Here is a 17,035-nt window from a genome sequence, read left to right on the forward strand (position 1 = left end):
AAACCATTTATCATTTTGCTTCCACTTCACAATTATGTGCCACTTTGTGTTGGTCTATCACATACAATAAAATCCCAATAAAATTCATTTACAATTTTGGTTGTAACATTACAAAATATGGAACATTTCAAGGCGTATGAATACTTTTTCAAGGCACTGTATATATCCCAATAAATATATAAACTATACACTGTATAAATCCCAGAAGTGCTTTGATGAGGAATTGCAAGACAAAAGGTTTCTAGAATAAAATGGATAAAGCAGAAATGTGTCCCTTGAGGGCCCACATGGCCAGGCATTGGTCAAGACCTGACTGAGGAAAAGCCAATAAAAAGAGGTTGGATTTTCTTACCCTTGAGTAGCACAAATCAGAAATAATCCTGTCCTTTAGAACTTGGGTTTCAACAGTCATGCCGTTAAAGCCAGCAACTGAGAAACAAGATGGAATAGCGGCCCTGGACCAGTACATCTGGTCTGTTTGTAAGAGGCCAAGGCTCATCCACCAGAAGTCCAAGCATGTCTGTGCACCATGTTCTTCTTGGCCAATTTGGTGTGGTGAGAATGACATGAACCCCTTCAACCTCTATCCTGTGCAGCAGTTGAGGGAAGATAGTATTTGGAGGGAAACTATACACCTGCTTGAATTGAGCCCAAGGAATCACTAGTGCATCCACTGCAAATGCTAGAGGGTTCCTTCCCTTGAGTACAAATTTGTTTAGCTTGTAGTTTAACCTAGAGGCCAGGATGTCCATATCTGGTTACCTTTGACAGATTTTGAGAGATCTCTGGTACAGAGATCACTCCTCTGGGTCTAGGCAGAATCGGCTTAGGAAGTTTACCTGCCAATTATATACTCTAGGCATGCAAATGGCTGAGAGAGCTAGAATTTGAGTTTCTGTCCAGGAGAGTATCCTTGTTTCTTTTATGGAAACCTGGTGCTTATCTGATGGCTTATATAGGCCACTGCTTGGCATTATCTGATTGTACCCTGACTGGGTGACCTTGCAGAAGGAAAGTCCAGTGTTGTAGAGACAATCTGATGGCTTTAGTTCCAAGATGTTGATGGGACGTTTGCAATCAATAACAGTATAAACACAATATGGAAAAACTGACAATACCTATAACAAGTAATTTGACTGGTTTACACTTACAAAAGTCCACACTGCATGACAAATTATCAGCCCCTGATATTTATAGACAGGTGTAAAAATCACTTATTTTTACAAACTGTCTGTAAATTTACTGATGGATGACAACCCTGCTTCTTGGTCCAAAATATCAGCTTCAGGGAGACTACAGGCATTACTGGTGACTATTCCTTTGACCACAGCTTGCCTTTTTTGGCACAACTAGCACAATATAGGTCCTTTGTATGTTTACAATGAATGAATATATACAGTTGTGTTCAAAATAATAGCAGTGTGTTGAAAAAAGTGAATAAAGCTTAAAATCCTTCTAATAGCTTTTATTTCCATACACACAAATGCTTTGGGAACACTACACATTCTATTCAAAATCAAAACATGAAGAAAAATATATCAAATTTGTGTTGTTCTTCTAAAAAAATTGAAGAAAGGTGAATATTAGACTGTTCAAAAAAATAGCAGTGTTTGTATTCTTCTTTACAAACTCAAACATTCACTATATAAACTGAAAAGTGTTTGAAGATTTTGCTTTCCTTTAAATCACTTAAATAATATTTAGTTGTATAAGCACTGTTTCTGAGAACTGCTGTACATCACTTCTTTATATGTTTTCCCCTCTCCAATCAACTTTTTAATCAAGGTACGCTGTTCTTCTGAACAATGTCTGGAACTACCCATTTTCCTCAGAATTTCAGAGAGAAATGCACTGTAACCAGCATGTACAACATTTGCTGCCTTCCTTCCTTAAATAAGGGCAATAATTGCCACCTGTTTTTCAAAGAATGAATGACCTCACTAATAGAACTCCACGCTGCTATTATTTTGAACATGCCCCTTTCAATTAGTGATTCAATTACACAGAATCAGCAGCATGCATGTCATGACTGTTGGGTCTGTTGGATTTCTATTACTCTACTACACCTGCTAGTAAATTATTTGCCATGTAGAAATATCATTTCTACCAAAAACAGTGATTGATCAGGTTAGTGATGTCTGACTGCTATTATTTTGAACACAACTGTATATATAATGACAAACCGACTTTCAGGATTGTATTTGAATTCTGACAATGTTTACCTAAAGTGCAGAAATGCCCCGCCTTGATTTTTTGAATATCATGAAACCTCACACATCCACATCTTTTACAATTAAATAAAAAGTGGGTCTATGTGGAAACAATTATCATAATACATGCATATTACAACTTTCCCTATATGTATAAAATAATCTCTATCCCTAAAATGAAAAAAAAAGTGAATACATATACAGCATGTATGATTTACCACTTTTTGGTAGTGTTGGCCAATAGAAGGAAGAAATCTGTACCTAGACACTAGCAGGAGTCTTGAAGGGTAGTACACCATTGGTTTTAGATGTCTTGGGGCACAACTGAGAAAGGATAAAGGTACCTCTTGGTGTTAGCACTGTATTCATATGTTCAATTTACATACATAATTTAAAGAGGTGTGACAAGGACTAAAGTGAAAGCCATTGTGGCCCATGGATAACTGGTTACCTCAGAAACGATATAGTTCTTTTTTTGCCAAATTTTCCGGGCCTCTGCAATGTCATTCTTATTAAGAAGCTTGGGATCAGGAACAACTGAAGGCTTTCTGGCTTCAATAAACTTGCTGGTTATAGCCCACACTCGAGCCTGCCATCTTTGTACTCCAGGTAATGCATCGGCTGTGCAAAAAAAAAAAAAAAAAAATGAATCAAATGCAAACTGTATTATAATTCACTTCATTTTGGCTAGAGTAAAAGAGGGTTATAACTCGTCAGGTTTTATTGTCATCCATGTCCCATTGAGAAGAATTACGGTACTTTCCATAGCTAAAACAGTAAGTGAGAGGAAACCCTGCAAAGTAAGGGAATGCATTGGGCCCCCCCAAGTTACCAGAACTAGTGTCCCCATTGGAAATTTTCCTTCTATTACTTTTCTGGGGACAACTCAAAATTTGGGATTTTCTTTTACTTTCACTTTTAATGATAAGGGTAAACAGAGCAAATAGGGGTTATCTCCCTAACTGGGGTAGAGACAGAAATATAAACAAGACCGGTGTTCTAATCCCTCTCTACCTAAAACTAAAAGTTATACTTTAATTGATACACCACTATATAGTTAAACTGTATGCCATTTCCCCCTTCCTGGGAATTAAAGGGACTAGAAACTAATCAGAAAAGTAACTTACACAACCTACTGGAGACAGATAGGTTTTGTTTAGACTTCCGGCTGAGGGAGGGGTGGCAAAAATGAGCGGTTGTGCAGTATTTCTGTTGCACGCTAACCGCCCCCCTTAACCTGCAATAGGCAGCTGACAAGGATGTTTACATGCCGCAGCTGTGATGCATCACGACCAAGACATAGTTCACCCGACATGTAGTGATCAGTGGGGGGCAAGTCCTCCAAACGCTACACATTCAAGTAAATGAGGAAGCACTGCAAATGCCCCGCAAAAAAAGTGTAATACACATGGTTGTGGTGCAATTGTGATTCACAGGCAGTGGAGCAATATACAAATGCAGATCGGGCTTCAAAGGCTAAGGAGATTTAGACACATGTCTAACTCTACCCATAGAACGTAATTTTGATGGTATTTAATCATCCCTGTGTTTTTGTTCTTTTAATTATATAAATTAAAATAAAAATAAAAAACTGTTTCCCTTAGTTTCTGCTATAAAATGTTGCACATAAATAATTTTTGTTCATAAATTTACAGCAAAATATATTCTGCTACATTTCTTTAGCAAAAAAAACCTGAAAAATAAATAAGTGTATATTATTTAGTTTCTTTAAAAGACATGCAATCTACAAATGATAGTATATATATATATATATATATATATATATATATAAAATATATCAATCTCGATGTTCTATCTCATTTCTTGAGGCCTTAAAATGCCAGTATAGTACAAACACCTCCAAAGTTTTTTTTTCATAAAGTTGTAATTTTAACAAATGATTTCTTACAAACAGCATAGACATACTTACAATTACACCCCAAAACACATTCTGCTACTCCTCCCAAGTATGGGGATACCACATGTGAGACTTTTTCAGGGTTGGACTAATTATCTACCAGATATTTTATCTTGTGTGTCCCAAACATCAGCTAACTCTGTATAGAAAACAGTGCACTGTTATGCTCTCTCCTGTATAAGTGGTCAGGGAATACAGCTTAGTGTAGCTGCAGCAGTCCCCGTACCTATAAGCCAAGAAAGCCTAGCCTGCTCATTTGTGGCTGCCCTCAGGAATACCATGTTCACTGGCCAAGAAGTACAGGAGGCTGAATAAAAACGTTCCTGTGGTTCTAGGAGTGCAGTTGTCCAGAAAGGATGGCTAAGGCTGGTGTCTCACAAGAACATAACCAGTGGGATGTGCAGATGGGTCAGTTCAGGCGGCAGGCAAAGACATGGTCAGCAAACAGGCAAAGAATTGATCCAGGCAGAAGGCAGAAACCTGGTCAATAAACAGACCAGGGACAGTATAGGCAGGAGGCAGAAGAAACACTGGACTGGTGTGCCAGAGATCAGGAACACTCTTGCTGATTGCACTGGTTCTGGTAACATCGTACTGATGTGGTGATGAACAGAGACAATGTTGATAACTGCACTGGCTTTGGTGATACTAACACTGGTGTGGCTAGTGTTCCGGAAACATTGCTACTGGTTGCACTTGTCTGGTGATACTAAGAAAGGTGTGGTGGTGATCGGGAACATTGTTGCTGGCTTACACTGGTATGATGACACTGGGACTGGTGTGGTAGCAATCAAAAACACTATTGCTGGCTTACACTAGTCTGGTGAAACTGAAACTGGTGTGGTGGTGATCAGGAACACTGTTGCTGCCTTACACTTGTCTGGTAACATTGGGACTGGTGTAGCAGCAATCAGGAGCACTCTTGCTAGCTGCAATAGTTTGGGTTACAGGCACTGGTGTGGTGGCGATCAGGGACACTGTTGATAGCTGCATTGGCTTTGGTAAAACTGGCGTGGCTAAAATTTAGGAACATTGTTGCTGGCTGCAGTGGTCTGGTGACACTGAGGATGATGTGGAGGTGAACACGAACACTGTTGATGGCTGCACCGGTGTGGCAGTGAGCAGGAACACTGTTGTTGGGTCACACTGGTCTGATGACACTGGGACTGGTGTGGCTAGCAATAAGGGACATTGTTGCTGGCTGCGGTGAAACTGGCACTGGTGTGGTGGAGATCAGAAAGAGTGTTGGTGCTGTATACTGGTCTGGTGACACTGTGACTGGTGTGGCAGCAATCAGGAACACTGTTACTGGCTGAACTGGTCAGATGACCTTGGGACTAGTGTGGCAATGATAAGAAGCATTCTTGCTGGCTGCAATAGTTTGGGTCACTGGCACTGGTGTGGAGGCAATCAGGAACACTGTTGCTTTCTGCTGGTGTGATAGCAATTAGGAACACTGTTGATGGCTTATCAAGCTTGGTGACACTGGGGCTGGTGTGGCAGTGATCACAAACACTGTTACTGGTTTACACTGGTCTGGTGTGGGAATGATCAGGAACACTGTTGCAGGATTTAACAGGTCACATTGGGACTAGTGTGACAGCATTTAGTAACACGGTTTCCAACTTACACTGGTCTTGTGACATTGTACTGGTGTTGGCAGTGATCAGGAACATTGTTGCTTGCTTACACTGGTCTTGTGACATTATGCTGGTGTGACCGTGATCGATAGCACTGAACCTCTGTGCATGGTAGAGGGCATGCACGAGTAGGAGGATGCTTAAAATTGCCCTCCTGCTCTCAAGAATGAGCTATCTGGCTGTTTATGTACAACGGCCAAACAGAAAGTGGTTAAAGAGGAACTTTATTCTTTTTTATATATATATATATATATATATATATATATATATATATATATATATATATATATATATATATATATATATAAAAGTCACCAGCTACAAATACTGAAGCTGCTGACTTTTAGGAAATAGACACTTACCAGCCCAAGGAGCCTTGCTAGGAGCCAATCCTTTGCTAGGCTGCAGCTCTGGAGTGCTGCCATTTTGAATATGGGAGCCAGCTGTGACTTCCTGAAGTCTAACAGCCAGTTCTCCGCTGCACATGCCGAGCAGCTCTGTGGAACTGGTTTTGCAGCCTCCTAGAATATATGACATGTCTCAGGAGGTTGCAGGTGGGCCAAGCTGAGATAATTCTCACCAAGGCAAAGATTGCGGAAGTGATAGCGGACACTTGTCAGAATAAGATAACAAAAATGAATTTGCTGGGAGGGGGAGAGGAGGTTGAGTGGTATCTCACTTTTAAGTGAAGGTCATCTTTAATGACAGCTGCGTAGAATGTGGCAGCCATGTGGCTCCCTACAGCTTTATTGACAAATGTGATCTTAAAAGGATAGACTTTCTTCAGGTCTAAATATCATGTACTGTGGGAACAGGCAACATCTGTCAAAATCACCAAGAATGAAAGCTCTCCCTTGAGAGTTCGGAACAGCTAAAAACAACCACTGCTAATCAGAGATTCATCAGACGGATGCTTTTGACTTGTGGAATGTAGGGAGATTGTGCGTTTTCATAACCATAAACTTTGAGATCAGGTCATGAATATTTCAGGCTCGGAACAGATGTCTGGTAGTTATAAAGCCCCACACAGTATTTCATCATAAAATCTGAGCAGGTCTGCCACAATATGTTATCATTTCCCTTTCCCATTTACATTAAAGACTTCACTATCAGGTCACAAATACAAAACTCTGGTCAGCACATTATAAAGACACGAGCAATTAAGGACTGGAGCAGAATGCTGTAATTAGTTTATACATTCATTACAAAGTTTAGTGAATACTGTTAACAATCACTGATATTTTTGTGCTGAACAGGAAATTAAATTCATCTTATTTTTTTTAACGGTAAAAAGCAAAATATAATGTTAAATACGAAATCGCCTCAGTTTTAATATCTGTTATTATCGCCTTCCCTCCGCAATGTAGCATTTTGTTTTCTTCATTGCATTCATCATTAAGTCCTGTTATAGCTTTGGTTGTATTTGTGCCTCCAGAAAACAACAATGTAGCTATAATTGACACCAATTGGTGTTGTGTCTCCGCCATTGAGTAAGAAAACAATCTGTGATGACACTGCAGTGTGAATAACCCAGGCAGTATTAAAACCATACAGCCAGGCAAATAGTATGCTCAGAAGGAAGCAGCAGCAGACCCCACATTTTTGAGTAGGGTTGCCTTACAGACAGCTCCAACATGTTTAAAGCAGGTACTTACTCTTTACATCCCATAAGATATCTTGCTCTGGAGGGCCAGCAAATAAAAGATATAGGCGAGTGGTGTCAATGCCATACTTCTCCACCATTTCCTCAGGATCCACTCCATTGTGCTTGGATTTGCTCATTTTCTCCCATATTACTTGCAACTTCTCCCCAGTGTCAGCATGAACTGGTTCAGCTCCTTTTTACATATTAAAAAACATTAAGTTGGTTTGAAATGCTTTTAAGATCACAATGATAAAAACAACATTAGGGTATGAAGTGTTTTATTAAGCCTACACTAAACTAAATGTCTTGCTGGACTTGTTAATTCTATTTCAGTTTTGATAACTGCAATTTGCATATGAATGCATCTAACATTATTAGCAATAATACATTGATAATATCATAATATCCTATTCGGTTGGCTCATTTCAAAAGTATAAAGGCAACATTCATAAGATATTCAACTGAATAGGCCTAACTAAATATAAGTATCAAAAGAATAAAACTGGTTTTATCTCAGAAATTAGGTGCACTAATAATTCAGGTGACACCTTCACTTTACAATAGCGCTGCTCAAGCATCTCCTGTTTGTCCTTCCATTGGTTTACTTCCCACAGTGGCCCCTCAAATAGCACGTTACAACAGGGAACAGACACAATACAAAAATCCAGGGGGCGCAGACCACATAGATCAACCACTATGACTAAGCCCAATCAGGGTGAAACTCATCAGTGGGATGTGGCCAAGATGCAGGGACTGTAGCTGAAGCCTCTGTTTACCAGCAGATGTGGATGACCTATGTGTGTGCCCTCTAATTTTGCTAATAAGACACCTCCACTTCACTTGCTGCTGGCAGGCTTTGAAGGATAGGTAAATAAGTAACATGCATCACACAAATTCCCTGCCTCTGGCATCGTAACAAACCCTCCCTTCTAGGTTTTAGACTGCACCTTCTGCCCGGAGCCACCACAATGGTAGTCCCCATCTGCATCTTCACTGCATGCTGTGAAGGACTGCTGTTATTCTTTGTGGAAGTTCCAGTCATCAACAAGTGACTTGTACTAGGCTGTAATCTAGGGATTTTACTGGAGTGAGCACAATTTGCAGTGGTTCTGAGCATACTGTTTGTGCAGGGGTCATTATAAAGGCACCAGTGTTTTAAAATTCATGTAGATGGATGCCGTGAAACAAGCTATGGCTGAAGACTAGCTGCACAGAAGCATAATTTCCAACATAGTCTCTGGAAAATTTGCAGAACACGACAGTCTTAGCTGTGTCACATGGACTTGTGAATCATTTTCCCAGGGACAGAAGATTTAGGCCACATTACATTGCCACACTACAGAGCACAAAGCATGCCAGTTCATGGGACATGCTCAACTGTCAGCAATCAATCTGGCTAACCTCAACTCATCACTCTTGGCATCAGGGTCTGCAAACTCATCCCCACACATAATATGTGCCTCTACTATAAAGACGAAGAAAATTCTACGAGTAAAACACAGTTGTCATCCATATGGATGGTTTCAGTTAGTTTACTAAAACAATTACCTTTAAAAAAAAAAAGACTGGTCATACAAGCTAGTATTCCACTATTAACATTTTGAAAGTTGTTTTGGAGACATATTTAAACTACTGCAATAAGACGTATAGAAAGAAGCAATCTGCTAAGCAGTGTTTGCATATAAGCGACACATAACCCAAATGCAGTTACAATAAAACTACTCTTTCCATTAAAAGATGCTGTTTGTGGGGTCCAACTTCCAAAACAGCTGGGCACATGCAGAAGATTAAACATTTTTTACCAGTTATTAGCCATTCCTCCTCAGTAGGTCATAGCTGAATATTTTCGAATAAGGGCCAGTAAAGCTCAGTGAAGCGTCTTCTATTCTGCCACAAGATATGATTTCAATCAGAATGATACTCTGTCCCAAAGTGAGACTATCATTTTTTTTTTTAAACAATTGTTTTTTTAGTCTGTTTACAACAGCTATGATATGCACAAGTATCACCCTCACATTAGTTTTTGCACTTGTTGCCACCACCTTTGCACTGGATTTTTGTTTGGTAAGTTTTGGATCTTTATTATTTATATCCATCATGCGATGAAGGTTTGTTTTTTTTTAATAAATTCCAAAGAATATCAATTGGTGTATGAAGTTAATTTAGGAATGGAATCATTAAACTTTTTTTAATAAAAAACGTGAATGTGCATGTCTGGTCATTTCTAGCTCATTTCTATCAAAATTAGGTAATTAAGTAATTAAGCCTAACCACTTTTTGTTAGGCTTGACTAACATTCAGTTAGTGTATGCACTGAGATTATTTATTATCACACCACAAAATGACAGATAGATAGTCAGACATACAGACAAACCACCTTTTTCTGGAGGGGATGATAAGTGCACTAAATATTTTTCACAGTGTCAGGTCCGACATTGCAAATTAGCCGCATTCTCACTACAAGCATAAGAGTTCATTTAATTAACTTTCCTCTCTAATACAATTTCCTGTATTTCCATTAGACCAGAGTACTTTAATGGTTTCACATTTTATGGCTAATAGGGGCACTGTTCCACCAGATACTGTGTTTATCTCTGTCATCCTAGCTGTAATCATATTAATTTTATACAGAGCGAACATTCACATTCATGTCAACTTTAAGGGCTGGTTCACAACAGGGATTTCACAGAACGTGTTCGTGTCCCTGTGCGATTCGAGTGCAGTGAGTTATAAGCCTATTCATTTGAATAGTCTGAAATCGCACTGCATTGCACCAAAAGTAACCGGATTACATTGTACTTTGGTACCATGCAATCTGGTACAGGCAAATGCACTGTGTTTGCTATCTGTGTTTGGGGTGTTGTTAATTTTACCCTGATACCCACTGAAGACCAAAGACACAGCACTTTTTTAAAGCGATGTGGGAACTGCACACAGAATGTGGGTTTCCCCACACCACGTTCCAGTGTAAAACATCACCAAGGCCTCACACAAGGCATTTTTTTTTCCTCTGTAGGACGCCTTTGCTCCAGGGGAAGAAAAAGCATCAAGACACATCAGGCATTTGGGCATTTATTCATTCCACTGGCCAGAATATTAATTTATTCTAGTCATTGAAATGGATGAACTCTCAAGCACTAATCGCGCTTAACGAGTAGACACGCTCAGCAGTCTTTCTGCCCAAACACTCCTCATCTGAATGCACAAGGGGTTGGTTTTCTTTTTTCAGCCTCTAAATGTTCCTCTTCTAATATGGGTGTAAATGCCTATGTGTGCCTATGAGGTGTGTTAAGAGGCTGAAAAAACAATTCAAACGCCTGCAAAAGTGTCATTTTTTATGTCTTGTGTGGAGAGAAACCAAATGGATTAATATCAAAGGTAACCTGAGGGGGCAGGAAAGTGAGCTGTCAATGCTGACTTTGATGGTCAATTTTGCAGAGCAGTCATTTTTATGTTTGTACAGATCAAGTGCTTTTATACCCAATAAGCACATATTCATTCCAGATCAGTAAATCACTAAGTAGTGAATGGTGATACGGATGAAAGCCTCAGAACAAGTTAATAAAGATATATTTAATATCTCTATCTACACATTTTTCTTTAGGATACTAACTTGTATCTATGCAGCATATTGGTGCAGGATCAAGACCAATCAGTAAAGAGTTGTTAAAGGATATGACTAGAAGTTATGTATCAAAAGTATCTGCAAAGCCCACAACAACCAAATACATTCCAGAAGTATAAAAAGGGTTACACACTGAAAGCAGATGTGACTCCTAAGAAAAAAAACCCTCAAATATTTGAACTTAAATATCTTAAATAGTGACAGGCTTTGTGGTGCCAGTAATAGACAGCACCCAGAAACATTGATGACTTTTGTGGTAAACTGCCAGAAAATCACTCTTTCATTCTCTTTTTACCAAACATTACAAGTCCTTCTATGGTATCATTATGAAAAATAGACAGAAGCGTAGCATAGATACAGTAAAAGAGAAGGGTCACTGTATTTGCGGTTTAACAGATAGTGTGCTTGCAAAAATTCATCATATCAAAAACAATCACATCTAAGGCTTCCCACAGGTCATGCCAGTTAAAGCTAACTGCAAAACAATGTTTGTGGTGGTTGACAAGCGACAGGCTTGGACAGCCTGGTAGTGAGGATTGCCTTGTGTGTAGTTAAAGCTGGAACAAGGCTAGGATTTAATTTGTTTTAAGATTTGAACTGTTTATTATTAAAGCACTGTACAGCACCTGCATATAGCCTTGTAAATAGCACGGAGGACTGCAGGCAGTGTTAGCAAAAAACTGCTATTTAAAGGGCCACTACCTGAATTGACTGAAAATGAAGGAGATCATAAAACAACTGGTGTTGTCCAACACTGCAGAACAGCAAACACCACACTGCAGGAAGAAATGCAGGTAATAAACAAACCGATTAATGCTGTACAAGAACAAATGCAGAAGATCTTACCAAGAGGAAACAGAAGACAGAAAGGGTTGACAGGTGGTGCAGGCATTTGCATGGAGGTCCCTTGCAAAAGCCACAGGTGTTCTTGAAAGCTTCTAAGCCATTCATACTGGGCACTTTCTGTCAGGGTTGACTGCTGATGATAACTCAGGAGGCCTTTTTGGTTATATTTGAAAGAACTGCCAAAAGGGAAGGCAGGCCTAAAACACATTGGGCAGGTCCTGTCACCCCCTTACTAACCGGTCAATTGTAGAAGGCTTACTATGATTTGGAGTAGATAGATGCTTTGGATTATGGCAAAGTCAAATAGAAAATATTAGCAGAACCAGGTGTTACCTTGGCGGTAAGAGTACAGTGGGCCAGCAGCTGGTCCTTCAAAGTTGAGTGGCAACAACCCCATGGACTTTCCCCCCAGAGCCATGGTTTTCCCTGGCAACCAGTAAGACTGCTCCAGGGGAAGTTGGTGGTAAACATGATAAAAAGATAGGGGAGAAAAAGGTTGGTGTCAGCTCTGGAGATTGGCATCCCAAACCAAGGAAGTCCGTGTCTTCCAGAAGACCTAACTGGGGAAATGTTAAATTGTTTTCATTGCCAGGACCTCGGACAGGTGGCAGCAAACTGTCCAATGACTGATGGCCCTATGCAATGTGGCTTCTCTTTCAGGGATGGACAGCAGTCTGTGTTTGCCACTATTTCATGCACTGTTGGAGCTAAACAGTAAGTGAAAACTGCAATACTGTGTTAGTGGAGGTTTAGACAGCCTGATAGTGAGGTTTTCTTGTACAAATGTGGGTGCTGCTCAGGCTCCTAGACGATCCCAATCAATCGTCGACTGCTGGGAGTACTGGCCAGGAACGGTGCTTGTCTTTGCTCCAAACATCAGCACGTAGTGAAGCAGAAGACCCTTAAGCCACACATTGTTGCAAATCCGCTCATAGAAAAGTATATGGCAGTCTCAGCCTAGACTCTAGCCTGAGACTGCCATATACTTTTCTATTAGTGGATTTACAATAGCGTGAGTCTTGCGGGACTACTTCTTCCTTCTAAAACGCTGGCCCAAATTTTTGAGAATGACACAAATATAAAGAGAAACTTCTCCCATCTATCCATCCAAGAACAGTTTGGGGATGAACAATGCCTTTTCCAGCATGATGGAGCACCTTACCATAAGGCAAAAGCAAAAACTTAATGGCTTGAGGAACAAAACATCGAAATATTGGGTCCGAGACCAGAACCAGACCTTAATCCCATTAACACAAACTCCAAGCATTGATTATGAAAGAATGGGCTGCTATCAGTCAGCATGTGGCCCAGACGTTGATTGACAGCATGCCAGAGCGAATTGCAGAAGTCTTGAAAAAGAAGGGTCAACACTGCAAATATTGACTCTTTGCATAAACTTAATATAATTGTCAATAAAAGCCTTTGACACTTATGAAATGCTTGTAATTATACTTCAGTATGCCATAGTAACATCGTACAAAAAGATCTAACAACACTGAAGCAGCAGACTTTGTGAAAATTAATATTTGTGTCATTCTCAAAAATGTGGGCCACGGCTGTATGTGTAGCTAGTGCTGAGACACTGCTAGGATTTATTTTTTTTTAAGTTTTGCACTGTTTATTCTTGGAGCACTGTACACCACCTGTATATAGCCTTGTAAACAGCACAAATAAACATACCATTAGTCCTCACTATATCACTGGACTGGTATCTGTATCTGAAAGAGTTGCTCACCCCAGGGAGCATTATACCCGCTATCTATAACCACAACAGATTTATAAATTCATGACCTCCAAGACCTTTATGAAGACAATCTGCTACCTTTACAAAAGTTGATTATGTCTCATTTTCTGTTGATAGGCAAAACATTTACTCAATATTTTTAACCAAATTACCACTAAGATCCACTTCATTTCTCTTCAAATATCTTCCTGAAGATGCAAGCGTAAATGTTTGTCCTTTGATGAGGCCTTGTACCAAGAGTTTCTTGAAGGGTTCCCTGTAACAAGAAATAGGAACATTAAGAAAGCAATACCGTATAGAGGTGCACTTTTACGAAGGCCATACACAGGCAAAGTTCTCATACATTTGAATGAATTACATAAGATGAATGCTACACAAGTTGCTTTACCCTGACTTGTAGGTTTTGTTTCTACATTACAAACATTGTACATGAAAGTGCTTTTCTGTGTGTGCCTTCAATTGATACAGCACAGTATAACATTTATTTATTTGACTTTGCTTGCAAATGAAAGTTCTGTCCCAAGAAACACAACTTGTGAGGACAAGAAAGATTAAAGAACATTAAACAAGTAAAAAATCTATTAACCCTTTCCCAGCCAAGGATATATGGCTTACGTTCACGCAGGGCTAGCTCAGTAAGCCTTACATTCCCTTCTGCTATAATCATGAAATAATAACAGAAGTGTCCCCTAGACTCTCCTGACTGAATGAATGGCTGTGATCAGAAATGGTCAAAAATGTATACCCCACCCATAAACATGTTTCCCATGTTTACGGACCCCTTGAATAAACACAGGAGTGCTCAGCAGTTGTTTTCACGTTAACAGAGAATATTATCCACTTCCAGCCACTACGACATACCTCTACATCCTCAGTAGTAAGTGGTTATATTGCTGCAGCTGCAACCATGATCCTGGTATCAATTTTTACAGCCAGCGACCAGCTTTTAGGTAAAAATGATCTGAGTGACTCCACAGCTGCCTGTTCACTTTAAGAGGACTTGGAAGAGGGTCCCCCTCCCGCCGCTGTTCCTGGTATATCCTGTCCAACCAAGGACCCTGGAAGTGCTGCAAGCAGTACGGTTGACTGAGCACAGCGGTGAAATATCCAAAAAATGATGAGGATTTTGTCACTTCCAGTTTCAGATCTTTGTTTACTGACCCGTTAGCAGCCAGTGGGCAGCCGATCAAACTGCTCTGTGTTTAATCGGCTGTGGTAGCCTCCCTAGCGATCTGATTATGTCCATATTTCTGTGCTCAAAGCGGTACTTTTTTTGCATGGAACTATGTATTTTTTTTATTGTAGGCCTTAATTTTTAGGAATAGCTCACTGAAATCTGTCCGAACAAGTCTAGTAAACATTCCGGGTATGTTAAAATTTGATACACGAAATCACTGAGCAAAGTCGCAAAATCGTTTTCAGTGTCTGATGACGAATTTCCCCACGAATCATTATCACTCATTTCTGCAAGTGATTCTACTTCACTATCGCTGTTCTCTAGCTGGTCTAAAACCGCATTTGACCTAAAGGGACGCTTTTTGGACGCCATGGACATTTCTCAGTTTCCAGGCAGAAAGAACAGTAAAAATGCAGGCAGGGCACAGGACAAAGCACTAGAGACAAAATGTATGTGAAATGCTTTGATACAGTAATGTTTTACTATGTGATTTCAGTGAATTTAGTGAATGTCACTTTTACAACTTTCAAATTTCCCGCCAGTTCCATCCCCCGTACGTCCTGGCGTCACAGGGAACGGAACTCAGAAAACAGATGCCAGCATCCGCCGGAGGACATTGCCGGGGACACTGCAGGAGGGACATCGCGAGAGCGCAGGACAAGAAAGTGAAGAAGCGATCCCGGAGCAGCACTACAAGGTATTCCCGAGTGTAACTCGGGGTTACTACTTGTGGTGCTGAAACATTACCCCGAGCTACACTCGGGAATATCACCAGGGAGGTTAAAATGCAGAGGAGATATCAGGGGTCTAACAGACCTCTGAAATCTCAAAGAGCACTTTTCACTGCCAAAGCTATTAACCTCCCTGGCGGTATTTCCGAGTGTAGCTCGGGGTTAAGTTTCAGTACCAAAAGCGGTAACCCCGAGCTGCTCTGGGATCCCTCTTGCACTTACCTTGTTCTTCGCTCCCGTGATGTCCCCCCTGCAGCATCCCCAGCCATCTCCTCCGGCCGATGCCGGCATCTGTCTTCCTGGTTCCATCCTTGCGAGTGTCAGGACGTACGGGGGACGGAGCGCTGGGAAATTTAAAAATTTTTAAAAGTGACATTCAATAAATACACATAGTATAATATTACTGCATCAAAGCATTTCACATAAATTTTGTCACTACTGATTTGTCCTGTGCCCTGCCTGCATTTTTACTGTTCTTTCTGTCTTGAAACTGAGAAACGTCCATGGCGTCCAAAAAGCGTCCCTTTAGGTCAAAAGCGGTTTTAGAACAGCTAGAGAACAGCGATAGTAAATCAGAACCACTTGCAGAATTGAGTGATAATGATTCGTAGAAATTCGTCATCGGACACTGAAAACTATTTTGCGACTAAGCTCAGTGATGTGTGAACTTGGCGCTCTATTTCAAATTTCAGTGTTTTTGGTTTGATTATATTATTGAATTAAATTTATTATTATATTATTATTTTTTATGATTTATTATATTATAATTTATGATTTCGTATTTCAAATTGTATCATACCCAGGATGTTTACTAGACTAGACTAGTGAGTTATTCCTAAAAATTACAGGCCTACAATAAAAAAAATGACATATTTCCATGCAAAAAAATGTACCGCTTTGAGCACAGAAATATCAACATAATCAGACTGCTAGGGGGGTTAAAAGAGATGTTGTTTGCTTCCTTGTGATAGCAATAAAGCTAAATAAAAAAAAAGTGCAAAAAACGTAATTTAAATATTTCTTTTTTTTTTTCCATTTAAAGCACCCCTTTTTCCCCATGCACTATGTAAGGTTTCGCCATGAATATCAGAGTGAGAGCAATAATTCTAGCTCCAAAGCTCACATTTAAACTGTTGACCTGTAAAGGCTTTTAAACCATAGTCTATGTAGTTTTTTGGGCACCGAAATGTTTTGCCATTTCACAGGATTGCAAATTTTAAAATCTTCATAAGTTTGGTATCTATTTACTACCTACTTACTGCAAAATTATATATAATATAAAGATATATTTTACCAAAACATTGGGTATTATATTGTGTGCACTAAAATATATTTAAGTGTATTTTTTTCCCTGAAAATATGCTTTTCACTGCGGTGCAAATATCGTACGACATAAAAACTACTACTTTAGTCTCCAGGGCCTCTGATTTCAGAAAATATATAATGTTTGGGGGTCTAAGTAATTTTCTAGCACACAAATGCAGCTTTTTACATTTACA

At 39.7% G+C, this 17,035-nt stretch overlaps 1 protein-coding gene across 1 annotated transcript in view; it reads right to left on the minus strand.

Moving 5' to 3' along the window:
- Positions 1–17,035, minus strand: part of LARS2 (leucyl-tRNA synthetase 2, mitochondrial) — a 269,656-nt gene that overhangs the window by 59,573 nt on the left and 193,048 nt on the right. The window contains exons 15-17 of the mRNA XM_089687406.1: positions 13,781–13,884; positions 7,424–7,606; positions 2,662–2,831 (exon numbers count right to left, since the gene is read on the minus strand). Of these exons, the coding sequence (XP_089543532.1) occupies positions 2,662–2,831; positions 7,424–7,606; positions 13,781–13,884 (457 nt within the window). The remainder of the gene's footprint in view (positions 1–2,661; positions 2,832–7,423; positions 7,607–13,780; positions 13,885–17,035) is intronic.

This window comes from Staurois parvus, unplaced genomic scaffold (genome assembly GCF_062004578.1).
Source record: "Staurois parvus isolate SC_StPar_1 unplaced genomic scaffold, SC_StPar_1.0 ptg000020l, whole genome shotgun sequence".
NCBI lineage: Eukaryota > Metazoa > Chordata > Amphibia > Anura > Ranidae > Staurois > Staurois parvus.